We start from the raw sequence: 18,553 nt of genomic DNA, 5'->3' as shown, positions 1-18,553 counted from the left end.
TGCATTACTTGTAGCTTTTGGTGTGCACAGACATTAATGGCCAGATTTTTAGAGGTATGTGGGAATTCAGTTCCCCTCTGAACAAACAAGCAAAATGAAAAGCTCCCCAGTAAGTCAGAGACAGATGGGAATTTAATTTGTTAATACCTTAAAAATCTGGACTCCAGAGCTGCAGAGAAGCTCCAGCGAGTTGCAGAACCAAGAGCAAATGGGCATTATTGCAGTGCTGTGTCTGAGCTAAGGAGTGCCATCTCTTAGCTCATCAGTGCACAACCACGGGCCACTTAGGGCATATTAAACCCTTCAGATTACCGCTGAGTCCTAAGGTCCTTTCTCTTTCTTAGCACCTCCTTCTCTGTGACTCCTGTGCAGGGCTTGCCCCAATACTTGTTTTCAGCTTTGTGAGCAGCTCAAATGCATGTAAGCTACATAAATCAGCTTCTTCCTGCGAAGGGGCAGTGAACACTGACCCTCCTGAGAAGCTTCTTACAATTTGTTGTTTCCAGAGCTCTCATTGACTGGTTAATTCTTCCATATTTGCAAATAATAAATAAAAGAAGAAAATCATTCATGTCATGATTTCAATTACTAGAGATGAAACTTTTTTCATTTCTTTATTTTGGAATGTAATTTTTCATCCTTAATATTGACCTCACCTGTTTTCTTTTTTTTTCTTTTTTTTTCTTTTTCTTTCTTTTTTTGTTTTTTTTTTTTCTTTTGTTTTGTTTTTTTTTTACATTTAATTTCATTTCATGTTGGCAGAAGGAAATCCTGAGAGATTATAGATAACATGCATCTACTCAGCCAGGTTCAGCAGAGTGTAGCAGCAGCCACTTGAACAATGGCTAGTTTTCAACTGTTCATATGGTATGAACTGTGCGATTCCCTGACTGGAAAACTCCAGAACTGCTTCTTGTTAGTTAATTTTGTAACCCTGAGTAAAAAAAAAACACTTAACTATAAAGATACTCTCGAGCACTCGTGTGCAGTTGGTGACACTAAGCACAACTGAAGCACTTTTAAACTGGCTTCCCATGAATATAGATTGACTTTTGAGGTATCAGCACTGCCAAACAAACCAGGATTTGGATTTAGATTTACAGTTGATATTTTAGCTATGCCAGAACAAATTTCTTGCAGAATCCATGGTGGATACATACATTTTACCTCTTCCTTCTCCCAATCCCTACTTCACAGTCAGTGAGTTTTGCTCTCATTTTAAAGCCAATCAGCTTTGGCCTGAAAGCAAGCATGACAAACATCAGGCACAAATTCCTTTGTGACAGTTGAAAAGATTTGAGACAAAGTCCATTTCATTTCCAGTGTGTAATGTACAACGTATTTCTGTAGCGGCATCCACACAGTTGTCCTGCAATCCAGATTAGCAAATTGATAGAAAATGTTAAGGTTTAAAATGTTTGTTTGTTTGTTTGTTTTAATGTGGTTAATTACAGAAACAAATGTATGCTAACATCCAAGCTTAAGTAGGAAAAAGTGACCTAACAGTTGCCTGCAGAACATATGTAGTACGACTTGATTTTACTTGTATAATTTCCTGTGACACTGAAATTTCACAATGAGATCACATCTAAAAATAAGCATTTTTCATTTCCTTTACAGGACAGAAGTTTAAATACAAATACTTTCTCTTAAATATGTCACCAAGATTTTAGTGCAAAAACAAGAGGGATGAAAGGTCAAAAGTTCTCAAGGCATCATAACAGGAAGGAACTATCTTGATTGCTCTATAGGTAACAGGCAAAGAACAAGGCGATTGTGATTTAGTCCCCACGCTTTGTTACTTAAAAAAAAAAAAAAAAAGATAATGCCAGTGAGCGCAGCAGAATTCAGGAAACGGTAATGGAAGTGCCGTTTGCCTAGTCCCCACAGTGCAGCCAAGTCAACGGGGTAGCTGGGTCTGTAAGGCTGCGGACAGGGAGGCTTCTACCGCGCGGCCTGCCCTGGGGCTGGTGTGGCCGGGGCTCGGGCGGTGGGCACCCCCAGCCGCAGCAGCCCAGGGAATGCCGTAACGGGTCTGACGCTTTTTATTGATTCAGGATTTGCTTCACTTAGCATTTGCCTCATACTTCTGCCTGGTTCATCAGAGGACCCCACTTGCTCTGGGTAACAGCACTACTTGCACCGGGGCTAGAGTCTGCCTTAGCAGCATAATCCCCTTGATTAAATGCTTCAGCAGGAGCTGAGCTTGCCCACCTCAGTCACAAAAAGGCACACACAAACGGTGTCATTTGAGGGCACCTTGTGATCCTAATTCAGTACAGAAGTCAGGCAGGAGTCAATAAGTAACAATTCATGAGCGGATGATCAAGTAAAGGAAATAGGCATGATGCAAATTAATCATGACTTAACTGATTCATGGTGTATCTAAGCCAGAAACAAGCACAGAAGATTAGCAGAGTGACTACTGCATCCCAGCTGTTCCATGACAACTTAATTATATACATTTCGGAGTAATAACTTTAACCCAGAAATTAAAGAAAAATGTAAAATTCCTCCCAAAAATAGAGGTCAGGTCCACTTCTCAAAATGTCATCTGTAACAAATTCCCTACAGAAACAGTTAAAATAGTTTGGAATATTAGTGTGATATAGATAATTTTTACTCATCCGTGATGTATTAAAGACATTTGCCTCTCTTAACATATCAATCCACCACTGTAATAAAATCAGCAAGATACACCGCCTCGCACATCCCTCTCTGTAATTCCTAGTGTTTACTTTTTAAGATAAGACTGGCAAATGTGCTCCATCTTTTCAGTGTTCATGCGGAACCAATACAATCTGCTTATTGTACCTATTTTTGTTTGTTTAAGATTTGGACAGAAGGGTAAAGCTATAAGGATTGAGAGGGTTGTCTACACTGGGAAAGAAGGCAAAAGTTCTCAAGGATGTCCAATTGCTAAATGGGTAAGTGATGTATGAAAACGTTAAGACTAATCTAGTTCAGTAGGATGGTTCATGTAAGCAGACAGCAGTGACATGTCTTTCTGTTAGCTGGCACTATGAAACTTAAAATAGCTCAACGGCAGCAGTAGCACAGGGTGCCTGTAGCCTGCTCCCACCCCTGTCTCTCACACTCTGTTTACTTGCTGAATGGAGAATAGCAAGAATAAAATTTGCCTTAGAGGTATGAAAATCTGAGAAGGAAGGCAGTTTCACTTAAATCTAAGATTCTCAACACCGGATATTCTCATTGCTTTTTAATTTTAGCTTACAAATAAGTCCAGTAAATGCACCACTGTCATGTTTTTAAAATGCACTCTGAGTTTGAGAGAGGCATTAGGACACCCTCTTAGCAAACATTATTGTACTTTGGCACAAATTACCCGGTGGTTTGGGTAGGCTGGGGAAAGACAGCATGAGGGAAAACTGATACCTGATTATAGCCTTTATGCATGCCAGACTGCACCTTTTTTTTTTTTTTTCCCCCCAGAAATACCCAGAGTAACACAAGCACTGATAAGCAGGGACACTCTGTTGTTTGAACATCTACCGCTTTCCTCTCATCACTGTAATGTTTATATGTAGCAAGGGCAGCTCACAAAGCTGAGTGGCTGATGACAAGTTTAGCTGCTTAGGTTAGTTTGGGAGGGAAAGGAAGAGAGCTCCCACCTCCAGTTAATCTAGTCCCTTCCTTAGCCTTCCATGCCTTTCCCGCATGGCTCCTGCCCTGAGCGCAGCTGCCCACCATCCAGCTCTGGGCAGGGAGGCATCTCGCTGCTCGCTTCCCTTTGCCCACTGATCAAACCGGGCCATTTGCACCATAACGCAGATCCAGGAGACTATTCCTGCCGAATTGGAGCACGGGGGATACCCTTACAAAGCTGGTTTCCACCACCATGGCTTTCCATGCCATCAGTCAAGCTTAGCTTTTTAGAGTCAGCTTCATTAAACAGAAAAGGTAGCCCTGGCCCACATCCGTAAATGAGAAAAATGGACCAAGTTGCCAGGAAACAAAGAGGGAGGCAGAAGCAATCTCCCTACACGCGCACCAATGCTGAGGTTTCCTTTTCTCTTGCTCTTCACATTGAGAAACGCATTGTTTGTGTTGGGGCTCTGGGGGTGTGTGTTGCTGTGCATGCAGGTAGTCCGCAGAAGCAGTCCTGAGGAAAAGCTACTCTGCTTGGTGCGCGAGCGAGCGGGCCACACGTGTGAGACAGCCGTGATTGTGATTCTCATCCTGGTCTGGGAAGGAATCCCAACAAGCCTGGCAGACAAGCTCTACTCCGAACTCACCGACACCCTGAGGAAGTACGGCACGCTCACTAACCGGCGGTGCGCCCTGAACGAAGAGTAAGTGGAACGGGGGGGGTATGCTCGCCAAACTTCAGCCTCAGACCCGGCACCTCGCTCGTGCTGTAACCCTGAAATACACATAAACTTCCCAACTATTTCAGGCAGTTTGAAAACCCACAAAACATGTGAGAAAAGCGAAGTAGACTTTCTTATGCGTCAAGGAGAAACATCTCAGAATTGAAAAGCGTCTCAGTATATTTAAAGGAAGAGATCTCTGCAGGGCCCAGGACAGCAGATACCTCAACCCTGAAATAAAAGCTGGATGCACTATAGCGTACTATAAGTCTACAGAAACTAGCCCAAATCTAAAAAACTGCGCTGGATTGTTTTCCCATGTCTTTCTAATAGCAATGAATATTTAGATCAAAATTAACATAGCTATCACTGTATGTCACTTTGGCTTCATGGGTAGAGTCATATTTCCGGAATTATTGCTCAGCCCCTCTCCGAGGGTGCCCACGTTCTTGCAGTGCCGTCAGCATATGTCCCTTCCAGGTACCATGAATATCACCACCTAAAAAGGCACCACACAAACGTACCCTCTTTCAAGCAAAGCCAGATTTCTCACAGAACTGTAGAAACCCCATAGTCCCTGCTTTGCAACAATTAAATTTTTCACTCTGGTAAATTCTTCTGTTATAATGTGAATGCCTCCCTCTTTCATTTCTTCTTTATATACTGGTGGAAGACGATCCAAGACCAGTGATTCCTCAAAGCACTGGCAAAACGCTGATGCCCACTGCGGGAGTGCCCCAGGGTGACCCACCTGCTGCTAACAGCCATGTTCTCTCATTTTTTTTAGACGGACTTGCGCATGTCAAGGGCTGGACCCTGAAACTTGTGGTGCTTCATTTTCCTTTGGTTGCTCCTGGAGCATGTACTACAATGGTTGTAAGTTTGCCAGAAGCAAGATTCCAAGAAAGTTTAAGCTGATGGGGGATGACCCAAAAGAGGTTGGTGTCCATTTCTAAAATGAGCCTCATTTGCAAGGAAATGTTTTCTGTCACTCTGCAAATAGAGTACAAGAGACCAGGGGCCAGAATGGCTTTGCCTGAATGGCATACATGTAGGGTAATTAAATAACTGCCAGTCATAACTGATTGATTCCAGTCACTGAGCTAGCTGAATTGACTGTCCAAATTCTGACAGCTGGTAAAAGCCCTGAGACTTGAAACCATATTTGCAAGCTTTCACAATTAGAGGAGAGGGCACGGCCTGAATAATTGTGGCTTTATTAGGCCTGCAATCGGGCATTCCCCAGTGGCAGAGGGGAAGGCTTACCAACTGAAGGCACACAACATCGCAACTGGGAACCGCAGCAGACTGCATGGAGACAAACATGATGAAACTCTGAGATGACAATAGGAAGAGGAGGATAGAAAGACTCATTCTACATAGAGTCCCGTACCACTGAATGTTTCCAGATTCGGCTCTGTGCTAGAGCAAACTGACAACTGTTTAAAATGAGTAATTAAAAAAAAAAAAACAAAACACCACATTTACCTTCGCCTGGGTACATGATACCTTTGAAGTTATGATTGCAGTGGCTCCAGCTAGTCATGAGTCAGAGGCTCCAGTGGCCCAGTCTGGTTTTTGGCAAGCATGTGCAAATTTAGTCCCTCGCTTACGTACTGATGCATAGATCCACAACTTTCACTGCATTCTAGTGTCTTACACAGATCCAAGCATTTCTTTCACATGCTCAGAGCGCTAGGTACTTCTGCATCCTATGGCTGGTGCTGAGAATAGCACACTATTTAGAATATCATCACAATTAACCTACAGTTTTTCCTCCCACTGCTCTTCCGCGGCCCCAAGAATTACAGAATAGCTCTCCTTCAGTCATGCTGTGGCACAAAGCCTTCTTTATCACAGCCTGCATTTCTAAACCCTCTAAATTTTCTAAGCTGGATACCTGGCCAGAGCCCACCAGGGTACTCTTCCAACTTGCATTCTTGGATTTACTTCCCATGGAAGCCAGATCTGGGAAGGGAAGATGGTTTTACCCTCTAGTCTTGTTCCTACTCAAAGTCAGGGGCAGCCAAAGCATGCATCCAGACCAGGGGCTGGGTCCCATAGCATAGACACAATTTATAGACAACACAAATAGGATCCTCACCAATAAAAACCAGAAGTAACACTTGGAAATGGTAACCTACGGGCCATACAAAAGCTCCAAGTTTTGGCAGCAGACACAAGGTTACAACAAGATATTTCTGACAATTTCATAATGTCATTTTGGAGTCCCAAACTGGGATATAGTCCCATAGTAGGAGATAAAAACTTTTAATGCACCAAACACATCTCTCTCGACCCCATAGGTTTTTCACAGCCCTTCACATATTCCTAAAAATGTACAAACTCCTAAAAACAAGTATACCCCTCCAGTACATCACCGTTCTTTATGCACTCAAACTTAAAAATCCGGGCTTCATATAAGCGAAGTTTTAAATTTGGGATTGTCATCCTGATAGGATGGGGAACAACTCTGGAGTATGTTATTAGAGTACTTAATTTTTAAAAAGCCCTTAATTTTAAGAGTGTGTACCTCTCCTTAGAGAAATAAAGAAGTGTGGTCATTCTTACCTCCCATGTCACCAACTACTAGACACATCCACAATTCTTCATTGCTTAAGAACTGGGAACTTTTTGAAGTCTGAAGTATTTAAATAATTTTAAATTGCTGCATGAAAAGATATTTCAGTGTGTTGAAGTGCTGTCATTGCAATGTGTAAAACCCTTAAACTAGCTAGATTTACTTGGTGGACCATTCTGGTATTATTTCTCTCAAGCTTTCTGAAGAGTATTATTTTCCTAAAACTCCAACAGGGAAAATAATGAGGACCATCACACTTGGATCCATGTTGAAGAATGGGATTCTTAATATCAACCAAATTAAGATTACAGTATGTGATGGCCTCTTGCAAGGATCACACTACACTACTACTTCATTACTCTAAAGGCTGTGTAACAATAAAATAAAAAGGAGATTCACAACAGTTATTGTGTAAACAAGAATGATAACAGTCTAGGTCTTTACACAGCTATCAGTGTAAACACAATTGTGTAAAGATGCTAACTTCTTAGATCCTATACCTACAGTATGGAAATGCCATTGAACTCTATTTCATGTCTTAACAGGAAGAAAAACTAGAATCCAATTTGCAGAATCTGTCAACCCTGATGGCACCTACCTACAAGAAGCTTGCACCTGATGCATATAACAACCAGGTATGCTGGGGAAAAAGGAATCGGAGCAGTCATGCAAATAACTTGATTTTTACCACGCTTCCCAATGCTTCAACCTTGCATCAAACCATTATGTACATTTCATGCCAACATTCCTTTGACAACAGGGTAAAGCCAAATGGAAATGAACGATTCCACTTAAAATGCTTTCCAGAGTAAAACTAGCAGAATTTGGTCCACTAGATAGAACTAATCTTTTCACCTACATCAACACAATGAAATTACTTCCCACTTGAGCAGAACACTTCAGCTCTACAACACAAATTTCTGGATTTAGCATGAGTCACCAGCCAAACTAGAACAGTCATGAAGATGGTGTGAGATTTGCAACAGTGCCATAAGGCAGTGTATCATATTGCACTTGAGGCCCAGAGCCACAGTTTCAGTTCTGCTCTCTCAAGTGGCAGATGAATTTAGTTTTCACCAAAACAGCCATTACAAACATGCTTTTGAAGAAAAGTTTCATATTTGAACACACTCAGCCCTGCAACTGCACACAAGCGCCTGTACCACCAGTCTTGTATGTGTGTGTATTTTCTGCGAAGCAGTGTTCACAGATACTAGCGCGTGCAGAGCTTTTATGAGGCTCCTGGTGTGGCTGTCTCTCATCTGCATTCCTTTACCAAATGTCTTTCAGATATCTGCATCAAAATTTGACAACGTACCCCTTGCAAACACACAGCTGTTGGCCTTCTTTTTCATTGCTGGTTCACTACCATTACAAACATGCACAGAACTTCTAGTCTCCAAACTACCAGCATCACTGCAAACTGACATCTTCTTTCCCTTCTGTTGACAGCACTATGCTGTAGCAACCAACACAAAACAGACTTTCAACTGTAACGGAAACAGTAAACTAAGACAGAACTGGTTTTATTTGCAACTCACTCTTTTACTTCATATTTAGTAGCAACTAGACAGGGTAAGAAGATTCAGTGCAGATTCACCCAGTTTCACTTACCTGATCGGATAATGTTTGGAGACTCATTATGGAGGAAACTCTGGCCACGTGCCCACTAGCTGTGGTTATCTGTCCAAATATCCGAGAGACATTCTGCAAGAGAAGAAAGGAAGAGGAAGGAGAAAAAATGAGGGAGTGGTGAACAATAAAATGTTTCTTTGCTTGGGTTGCTTTTCTTTTCCCACAAAAATTTGCAATAGAACTTTCCTCTGTGCAAGCTGTGGTCCTGCCTGACACTTGTTGAAAATTCATGCTTTTACAAGTTTCAATTTTTACCTTGTATAATAAGGTGTGTGTAAAGCTTGGCCTATTTCAGGAGTTTCATGCAGACCTTTTATTTGTGGGGAAACCCTGATCAAGCTATTGTCAGTGGCTTTAAAGAGAGATGACTGAGGCCTAATTTGTATGGTATTGTAAAAGGCTCTAAACCCAAGCAAGCCCTGAAACCAATTCCCATTTGAATCCTGAGAAGAAATCCCAAATGCCAAGATTTATTCTAATCCAAATCAGGATTGCTACTGGATTAAAATCTAGAATTGGAGAGGGTCTGTTTTTCCAACTGGACTCAATAGAACATCTCAGACAACAGTTGCACCAATATACTTTTAGCAGACAATTACAGTCTGGCTAACATTTCAGACCACTCTTGTTTAATTCTAAAGAAGTTTACATGTTCCAAGTTTTGTTATGCTTTTATTTTCAGATTCCAGGGAGGTAAATATTCCAAATTTTAAAAATAAAGGTCTGTGAGTGAATGAGATATCTTTTCAGTGATCTTGGATCAGGACTTAGCAAAACTTCTAAGTTTCACCTTAACTTAAGATGGGATCCATTATGTTCCACTAAGTGTAGATTTTTCTGCATTCACGTGAAAGGTTCAGGAATTTCATCAAAGCATTTTACAAACATGGTTTCATTTTTAGTTTTCTAAATAAAATATGAAACCATCATTTGTCTAAGGCTTGATCTTCCATTACTAAATCCTTTCTTTCTGTGTAAGGTTTACTGTTGCACTATCAAGTCTTCATAAAGCTCCTTAATAATGAGCGTGTGGGTAGAAAGTACTGTCTTGACCAAGTTATCTCTCTTTTTGGTCAGAGGTTAGAGTTGTATTTAAGCTAGTGAAATATACATTTAGTGTGCCAAAATATTACGAATCAAAAAGCAAATTACTATTTTTCATTAAGTCATTCTGAAGTCAGTTTGCTAAAGCCATTTTCCCTTAATAGCTTGGTATATTTCCAGTCTACACAAACATATCGCTCTTACACTGCCAGACACTGAAACCAGGCACTGCATTTGTCACGTAAAACCACCAACCACTGGCAGAGAATCCAAAGTAACACGCAAGGAAAAGCGTTACTGGCCAGTTTCACAATCACGCCAGAGACAGGAGGTAACAGGGAACAAAGCAGCAAGGAATGAAGCACGGATACGAAATTGCCATCAAATTGCTTGATTTTATTTGCCTTCAAGATCTGTATGTTGCCACCTCCAAGATGTTCCTAGGAGACTTGCGTGTTGCCACTGCGGAGCGTTCTCTGCTAATTCCGTGTACTGGAGCATCCAGCCCGGTTGCAGTGATACCTGTCATCTCTTTCCAGATCGAGTATGAACACAGAGCACCCGAGTGTCGCCTGGGTTTAAAAGAAGGTCGCCCATTCTCAGGGGTCACTGCCTGCCTGGATTTTTGTGCTCATGCTCACAGGGACTTGCACAATATGCAGAATGGGAGTACACTGGTAAGTCCATGATGCATACAGCCTCCTTACTCCCACGCTAATTTCATATATTTAATTCATTATCTCCTATCTGTTTAAATTTATACTTGCATAACGCAGATTGCTAAGAAAAGAAACATTAATCAGTAATTGAGCTAACTAACTACCCCCTACACCATTTTTCTTTCAAATGAATGAGACTTACGGTGTATTAAAGAAAGCTTTAATACAGAACTGGTAAAAGAGAAACCAGGGAGACAATGGAAAGAAGGTCCCAGCAGGGCAGAAATGCCTGTTTCAGTGTTCCTGGTACAAAATGGTTTATGTTTGTCCCCTTGAAACACTTTTTTCCTAACAACTTTGGATCAGATCTTCTAATAAAATAAAAATGGAAACAAGCAACTTCTTTCCAGAAGAGTTTTGAAAGTCGTGGATTTCACTAGCGCTTGAGAGGAGCAGAAAGTCTGCAAGTCTTGCCATGCTTTGTATTGTACACACACCCTTCATTCTCTTCGGTTCTGATCTCTAGCGTGTACAGCAAAGGTTCTGTAGAAGATAGCAGAAAAGTGACCCGGTTTTCAATGTGTACTGGATTATTTCTGTTCCTTGCCTACTCTCTTTGTGACAATACATTTGGGGTAAACGTGAGAAAGAATAATCTTCAGTTTTGTATAATCATCATGGTCGTAATTTGAAGCTACTACCTAGATTCACAGTACAGCTCTTACTATAACCAAAGAGAATATCTGCTTTTTTAATACCAACTAAATTTTTCCTGGTTCCAGGGTCTGATTTAACTGACAAATCAACCACCACCGATACAGTATATATTTCTAGATGACCTTTCTGGCTGATGCAATGATTTTACTACAGAATATGTCTGTGTCAGCATCTTTTTCCACCGAGATCCTCCCAGTACCTGTTTTAGCCAGAGCTAACACAATGAGCATGCTGTATGACACAACAGTAACTTCCTTAAATCTTACTATTAACATTACAGTGACTTGCTCCTTTGCAAAGTCCTGAAAGCTGCCATTGTAACGGGGTGGGAAATACAATGGCAGTATGTTATATTGGACACTATTTCTAACAGGTAGCTGGCTAATGTATTATAGTGAAAAAATCTTCAGGTGAGTACAAAGTCCCGGGAGATTTCACTGTTTTAGCTCTCTGGCCACGGTACAATGGATCACACAGTTTATTTCACACGAGGGTAATCCCTAACTACAGTGATCATTTCAGCACAAGTACAATAAATAGATATGTATACCTTCTGTTTCTATTAACGCTGTCCAGCAGAGAAGTGGTAGGAATGAAACTGCAGGCTTTTGATATGCAGAAAATGCATGTAAACTGTAAGTTTCTAAATAGCTTGCCAGGTGCCAGTGCCAACAGTGGCAGGGCAAGGGAAGATGCACGGGCTCGTATTTCAGATCTCTTCTTCTCAGGCTGGTTTGAGAGAGTTACTCTAACACACCTCTCTGACAGGTTTGCACACTAACTAGAGAAGACAATCGTGAAATTGGCCAAACACCTGAAGATGAGCAGCTCCACGTGCTCCCGCTCTACAAAGTCTCTGATGTGGATGAGTTTGGAAGCACTGAAGGCCAGGAGGAGAAGAAGAGGAATGGCAGCATCCAGGTCCTTACCTCCTTTCGCCGAAAAGTAAGGATGTTAGCAGAGCCCGTTAAGACATGTCGGCAAAGGAAGCTAGAAGCAAAGAAGGCAGCTGCAGAAAAGCTTTCCTCCTTGGAGAATGGGTCTAGTAAAGCTGAAAGAGATAAGTCTGCTGCAGCACGCAACAAGCAAGGCAACTCTGAGGCGGCAGGTCAAGCAAAGCAGCTAGCAGGTAAACACATGCCTCTGATCGGGATCTTTATCAACAGTGGTAAGCTTCCTAGAAATCAGGGCCATTTATAACGAGTCTCAAGAAAACCAGTATTCTCAGCCCAAGAACATTTTAAAGTAAAAAGGGAAGAGAACTCTTGAATTTAAATATCAATATCGTACATTTATAAATGCTAGAGTGCCAAACTGTGGTCAACTCTGGAGAAGCAAAAAACATAAAAAAAGTTGTATGAGAAATCTTTTATTGTTGGATAGTTAACACCTGTAGAAATCTGATGCTTTCGCAAACTGCTTGCCATCCAGTGTATTGTAAAGCACTGTTAAAAGACTAGTAGTGCTAGAAGCCACAGAGAGAAGTATGTGGTGCTACTGCCAAAGAAAGAATGACCTACACATCACGCACTGCCACCGTTACAGAGAACCTCCTAATTTGAGGGGATTCGAGCCAAACCTCTTTACCACTATTTATACTCTCTGCTTCAAGACCAAAAGCAGAGCAGGTGTTTCCGTAGTGGAGTAAGAGTTTAAAAATCCACTAACAATCCCTGGCAGAGTTCATCAGTGGATCTGAGAGTCCTGAGCAAAGGAGTTCACCATTACTGTTTTATTGTGACAGCAACTTTCTCAGAAAGGAGAAAAGCGATACATTCAGGACCATCCAAAAGGTCACTGAAATACCTATGAATAGAAGTCAGCTGTCCCACGACCCAGGCTGGGGTTATGACCATTAAATGATGCCATTTCACTTTAACGAATGATGGTTTTGCTCTTACGTCTTCAGTTAATCTCACTTGTTGTTGAACTGTGCTCTCGGTAATGTCACCACTGGTTTTTTACATAAAGCTAGGAACGTTTTTTGGAGACAGTTCTATTAATATAGATGAGAAGAATTATTTATTCTTGGGGAAAAGGTCACCTTATACATGGCTGTTTGGGAGCACTCTGATGCTCCATTTCACGGGCTACTTAAATGATGATTCAACTATTTGGATTTTGTGCATGTGACTCTGAACAGATTGCACTGTCCTCTTTTTCCCCGTTGCCATTAGCATCTGATCTCACTGGATACATGCCAAAAAGGATGAGTAGCCTCAGTATTTATTCAGCTTCTTAAAGGATGGTATTTGAGATATGAGAAAGGGAACTTCTGTTAATGTATCATATGATATACTTTTTGTAGAAATTTCAAAGATATGTATCATGAAAAGTCCATAAAGTATGTAGTTTGTTGAGATTTTTTTTTTTTTAATTTTCTTTTCACATCTACAGATCTTTTACGTCTTTCAGGACCAGCCACACAACAACAGCAGCAGCAGCAGCAGCAACATCAGCATCCACAGCGCACTCTCCCTAACAACCCTCAGTCAAATCCTATTAACTCTTACTCGGGTTCAGGTTCTGCAAATCTCTATGTAAGGTTGCCTAACTCAGCCAGTGCTTATCCAAGCTCTTCATACACTTCAGATCCCTATGGAGGGTCCAGTCCCATGAACCTCTATACAACCTCACCACAGCCTGCGGGGTCTTATTTGAATTCTTCCAGTCCCATGAACCCTTATTCAGGATCATTAAGTCAAAATAATCAATATCCACCCTACCAATGCAATGGAAACATGCCCATGGACAACTGCCCCTCTTACTTGGGCTCCTACTCTTCCCAGCATCAGCACGTGGACTTGTATAGTTGCCAGAGCCAAGACCATATGTCTAAACTAAGTCTACCACCCATTCAAACATTATACCAGCATAGGTTTGGGAATAACCAGAGTTTTGGTCCCAAGTACTTGAATTACGGAAACCAAAATATGCAGGTAGATTCCTTCAGTAATTGCACCATTAGACCAAATGTACACCATGTAGGGTCTTTTTCCTCTTACTCCGCCCATGAGGCTGATGGCCATTTTGTGGGAGCTGCCTCAAGGTTAAAATCTAATCTGAGTAATCCGAGCATGGATTATACCTCCATGAGTAAAACCGGTGAACATCATCACGTGCAACCCCTTACCCATTTAGCACACGACTACCATTCTGCTCCAAGTATGTTTAGTGGTCCTCCTAATTCACTGCATCTCCAAAATAAGGATAGTGAAATGATTTCACATGCAGTTAATGGTTTGTCTAACATGCTTCCAGGTCAAAACCATGATAGGACTACTCCCCAGGGTGGTTTAGATAAAACTGATGTGCTGAATCCAGAAAAAACAGAGGATCCCGATGAAGTCTGGTCAGATAGTGAGCAGAGCTTTCTGGATCCAGAAATTGGAGGAGTGGCAGTTGCTCCATCTCACGGGTCAATCCTCATAGAGTGTGCAAAACGTGAGCTCCACGCAACAACCCCCTTAAAAAATCCCAACAGGAACCATCCCACCAGAATATCCCTTGTCTTTTACCAGCACAAGAGTATGAATGAGCCAAAACACGGTCTGGCTTTGTGGGAGGCAAAGATGGCTGAGAAGGCAAGAGAGAAGGAAGAAGAATGTGAAAAGTACGGCCCAGACTACGTGCCTCAGAAATCTTATGGCAAAAAAGCAAAGCGGGAGCCTGCTGAGCCACACGAACCCTCTGAGCCAACGTACGTGCGCTTCATCAAGTCTCTTGCACAAAGGACACTGTCGGTCACCACAGACTCCACAGTAACTACATCTCCATATGCCTTTACACGGGTTACAGGGCCTTACAACCGATATATCTAACTTCACACCTTTGTTGGTTACCTCATTTGAAAAAACACCTTGTCAGTAGGGTAGTTCTTCAGCTGTTGGGGAAGGCAAGGGTGGAGAAGAAAACAGTGTTTTTACGAAACTCGTCAGTGGAAAAAGCCTCAGCACACCAGCAAAAAGAGGTAATCTCGCTAGCGCACTTATTTTCCACTGATTTTTAAGTGGTCACAGATGGCACGTAGGAAACAAGACCAAAGCATCCTATGCAAAAACAAAACAAAAAAGTGTTTCATAATTTACATTTGAAAACACTGGCTCCATTACTGAAAGAGATAATCTGCAAATGGATTTTTTTTTTTTTTCTTACAGTTTTGCACATCTGTGGCCACTTTTAATGTCATCAAGTTTGCATAGTCATGGAACAGGAGCAAAAAAAACCCTAAAAAAAAAAATAATACTGTAGTATTACAACTGCAGGAATCTTAAAATAACATCTGGTGCTGAATCTATGATGTACTGAAATACTGGAATTATGGCTTTTTAACATGCAGTTTTTACTGTAATCTTATTAGTCTCTTGATTTTATTTAACAAAGTAGATAAGTATAAAACATAATGAATAGACAGCAAAACACTGAATTTGTTTGGATATTCTAAAACCATGGTGCTATCTAAGAGAATGGTGTCTTTATTTTAACAGTCGAACAGTTAATGCCTTTATAACAAAATGTCGATGATGTAGTCAAATGTTCTTCAACAACAGGGAGGACCTTTTCATTCATGTATGTATTGAATTTACCTGGTGTTAAAATAAGCTCACTTTTTAACATATGGGAATTACAAAGACCTCTGGATTTTGCTCATCCAGTCAAGTCCTAGAAAAGGACAATAAAATATAGAGAGAGATATTTTTTTTTAAATAGTGTTTCAAAAGCACTTTGTCTACCTAAGCTTGGCAACTTGAACAATGCTAAGGTACTAAGACATTAAAAAAAAAAAAAAAAAAAAAAAGAGTTTACTTTGATTTTAAAATGCAAAGATAATTTTTTTAAACTATAAAAGCTTTTAAATACTTTTGTTTTAGCCATGCATCTGCTAGTGGGCTACATATCCATTTTTAATACAGTCAGTTATGGTAAAAATGGGGCTTACTGGATTTAAGGGAATACTTTAGTACACAAAACACATGTTTTTCTGGTGCTCATCTCACACAGCTATACTGTAAACTGTTTTCTACAATTATTATGACAAGTTCATTGCTCAAATATGTACAGTTTTAAGGCAAAAATTTTATATTAACCACAGGTAATAATTAGCAGCATGCAACAGACTACAACTAGCTAGCTTGGGCTTCTGCTGTTTTTAAAGATCTGTACGCTCTTCAAATATTGAATGGCAGATTGCTTTTGTGTTGATAATTACGTACATTGTGGTGTAAGTCATTTCTCGGTGCAAGTGTCCTCTTTTCCAGGAAGATTGAGCAGACCGATGCCTACACAAGATGAATGAAACAGGGTTAGTTCTGTGTGATTCCGTTGATTAAATAGAAGAAAAAAAAAAAAAATAGGCAGCTGGCTTGCTGTGGTGGTTTTAAATCATTAATTTCTATTAAAAAAAAAAAAGCAGGAGAGTTGTATAGTAAATTAAATTGTAAACAAAACTTTTTTTAACGCAATGCTTTAGTATTTTAGTACTGTAAAAATATTAAATCTATATATATTTGGGTTTTGAGCTGAATTCACATCATGGTGCTACTCAGCCTGCTACAAATATATCATAATGTGAGCTAAAAATACATTAAAAGGTTTGAGTGATGTTCCTACTTGTCATATACCTCAACACTAGTTTGGCAATAGGATATTGAACTGAGTGTGAAAGTTTATATATTGTATACCATCTTTTTCCCCAATAGCCTTTGAAAAAAACAGAAAAAACAAACAAAAAAACAAACAAAAAAAACACAAAACAAAAAAAACTCTTTCGATACTTGACATTTTAGCAAGTATAACTTGAACTTCAACTTTTTTTTTTTTTTTTGGTTCTAAAAATTCAGGGATATTTCAGCTCGTGTTCTCCTATGCCAACGTGTCACCTGTGTGTATGTAAAGCTGTTGTAGGTTAAATATTTTATTCTTGGGTTTTTTTGTTTTGTTTGGGTTTTTGTTTTGTTTTGTTTTTTCTTTTTCCCCACCCCCAGGGATTTAATGCTTTTCTTTTGAATCCCTTCTCTAATTTTTCTTGTACATGTATTGATGTAACTAAAACTAATTTTGTAAATTTGTTAGCTCTTTTTATTGTAATGAAAGTGTTTAAGATTTAGAATGTTTTGCCTGTTTCAAACGAATAAACAAAAAGAAAGTAGAATGCACTGAGCTGATTAAAGGGAAAAACGTAAGGCAGGGGTTTGGCAAGTGACTGTTTGCTAGAGTTGTTCAAGTCACTCTCTAAACAAGGCTTCTTGGATACTGTAATGAAAAAAATTAAATATAAAAAGGTACAGTCTGTACAAGGGCTTCCCTAAACATGCAAACCTCCATGTCCCAGATATATCTTGTGCAATATACTGTAAGATCAAGTTTGGTCAAAAAAAATTTTATCTAACAGAATCACAACCTGACTCGAGTAAAACAAAGGAGGCCTTTGGGTTTAACGGTCAAATATTTATTATGACAATTTCGTTTTTTTAATTCTCAGTCTGTGACTTTACCCACTGCATTGAAACAAAAGTTTCGCCTTTTTAAAGAAAAAATTAATGATGGTTATATGTCAGATGAATTAAATCATTATAAATCTTCATCTTTCTGTGACTTTATTCTTTTTTTTTTTTTTTTTTTTTTGTAAATCCTGCATTATTTGTGTAATCCATAGTAGATGTTTGGTTAATATGCCGTGCACCGTCATTTGCCAAACTGCTGGCAGCAGGAGGAGGAAGCTTAGTTGGTGAATCAGTTTTGTATTGTAAATACCTGAACTGTAATTTTTGGTGTACAGAACCCTGCCTCAGTTGGAACGAATGACAAAGCAGACATAAAATTGCTTGTATAGGATTATCAGGTTGACTATAGCCATACTTGAAGATGCTTCTGAGTGGTGTCAACTTTACTTGAATGAATTTTTCATCTTGATTGACGCACAGTGGTATAAAGTTCACTTCTAAAGCTAGTGGTTAACTTGTGTAGGAAACTTTAGCAGTTTGACACTAAGGTAATGAACTTCTGTGTGCATTTTCTATGCTTATGTTCTACTTTTTTTTTTTTACTTTAGTTTCATTCATTTTCATGAAACGTTTGGTATGTCTATAAAAAGAATCTGAGGATGGTTATAAATACTGTAAGTATTGTAATGTAATGCAGGTTATTTGAAAGCTGTTTATTATTATATCATTCCTGATAACGCTGAGATGTGGGTGTTTTTAATAAAATTTATATTTATTTAATGCACTCTAAGTCTTGTCTTGCAGAAACTTGACTTTCCCTGTCATTTTTATCAGCTAATAACAAAGGCAGCACAGTGAAACATGGCCCCCTGTACCAGCCACGGGTCAGGAGCCCCGGGGGAACCGGACAAGGGTTACAGGGCCGGGGAAACTGCTAACCTGGGGAACTTAAATCTAAAACTGTGCTACAAGGAGTGGAGGAAGGTGCATGCTTCAGCAGCTTCAAAACGGAATGCATCGACTGCCATACCAGGACAACCCAAACTTCTCATTGAAGCAGGTTACTTGAGCGGTAGAGAAAATTCCAACAGTGAATAGGCCCTATTCATCTGTGTCCACAAACACCAGTAGGAAACCAGCAGT

The 18,553-nt window shown here is 40.1% G+C and overlaps 1 protein-coding gene across 1 annotated transcript in view; it reads left to right on the top strand.

Moving 5' to 3' along the window:
- TET2 (tet methylcytosine dioxygenase 2) overlaps window positions 1-18,194 on the top strand; it is a 75,662-nt gene extending 57,468 nt beyond the window's left edge. Inside the window, exons 4-10 of the mRNA XM_042796426.1 lie at window positions 2,834-2,927; window positions 4,105-4,313; window positions 5,119-5,269; window positions 7,458-7,547; window positions 10,131-10,268; window positions 11,736-12,096; window positions 13,365-18,194. Of these exons, the coding sequence (XP_042652360.1) occupies window positions 2,834-2,927; window positions 4,105-4,313; window positions 5,119-5,269; window positions 7,458-7,547; window positions 10,131-10,268; window positions 11,736-12,096; window positions 13,365-14,788 (2,467 nt within the window). The 3' untranslated portion in view covers window positions 14,789-18,194. The remainder of the gene's footprint in view (window positions 1-2,833; window positions 2,928-4,104; window positions 4,314-5,118; window positions 5,270-7,457; window positions 7,548-10,130; window positions 10,269-11,735; window positions 12,097-13,364) is intronic.
- Window positions 18,195-18,553: the final 359 nt, after the last annotated feature.

The sequence above is a fragment of the Tyto alba genome, unplaced genomic scaffold (assembly GCF_018691265.1).
Source record: "Tyto alba isolate M040663 unplaced genomic scaffold, T.alba_DEE_v4.0 Super-Scaffold_23, whole genome shotgun sequence".
Taxonomy (NCBI): Eukaryota; Metazoa; Chordata; class Aves; order Strigiformes; family Tytonidae; genus Tyto; species Tyto alba.
The sequence above is the reverse complement of the archived record's forward strand: the minus strand, read 5'-3'. Positions and strand labels throughout refer to the sequence as shown.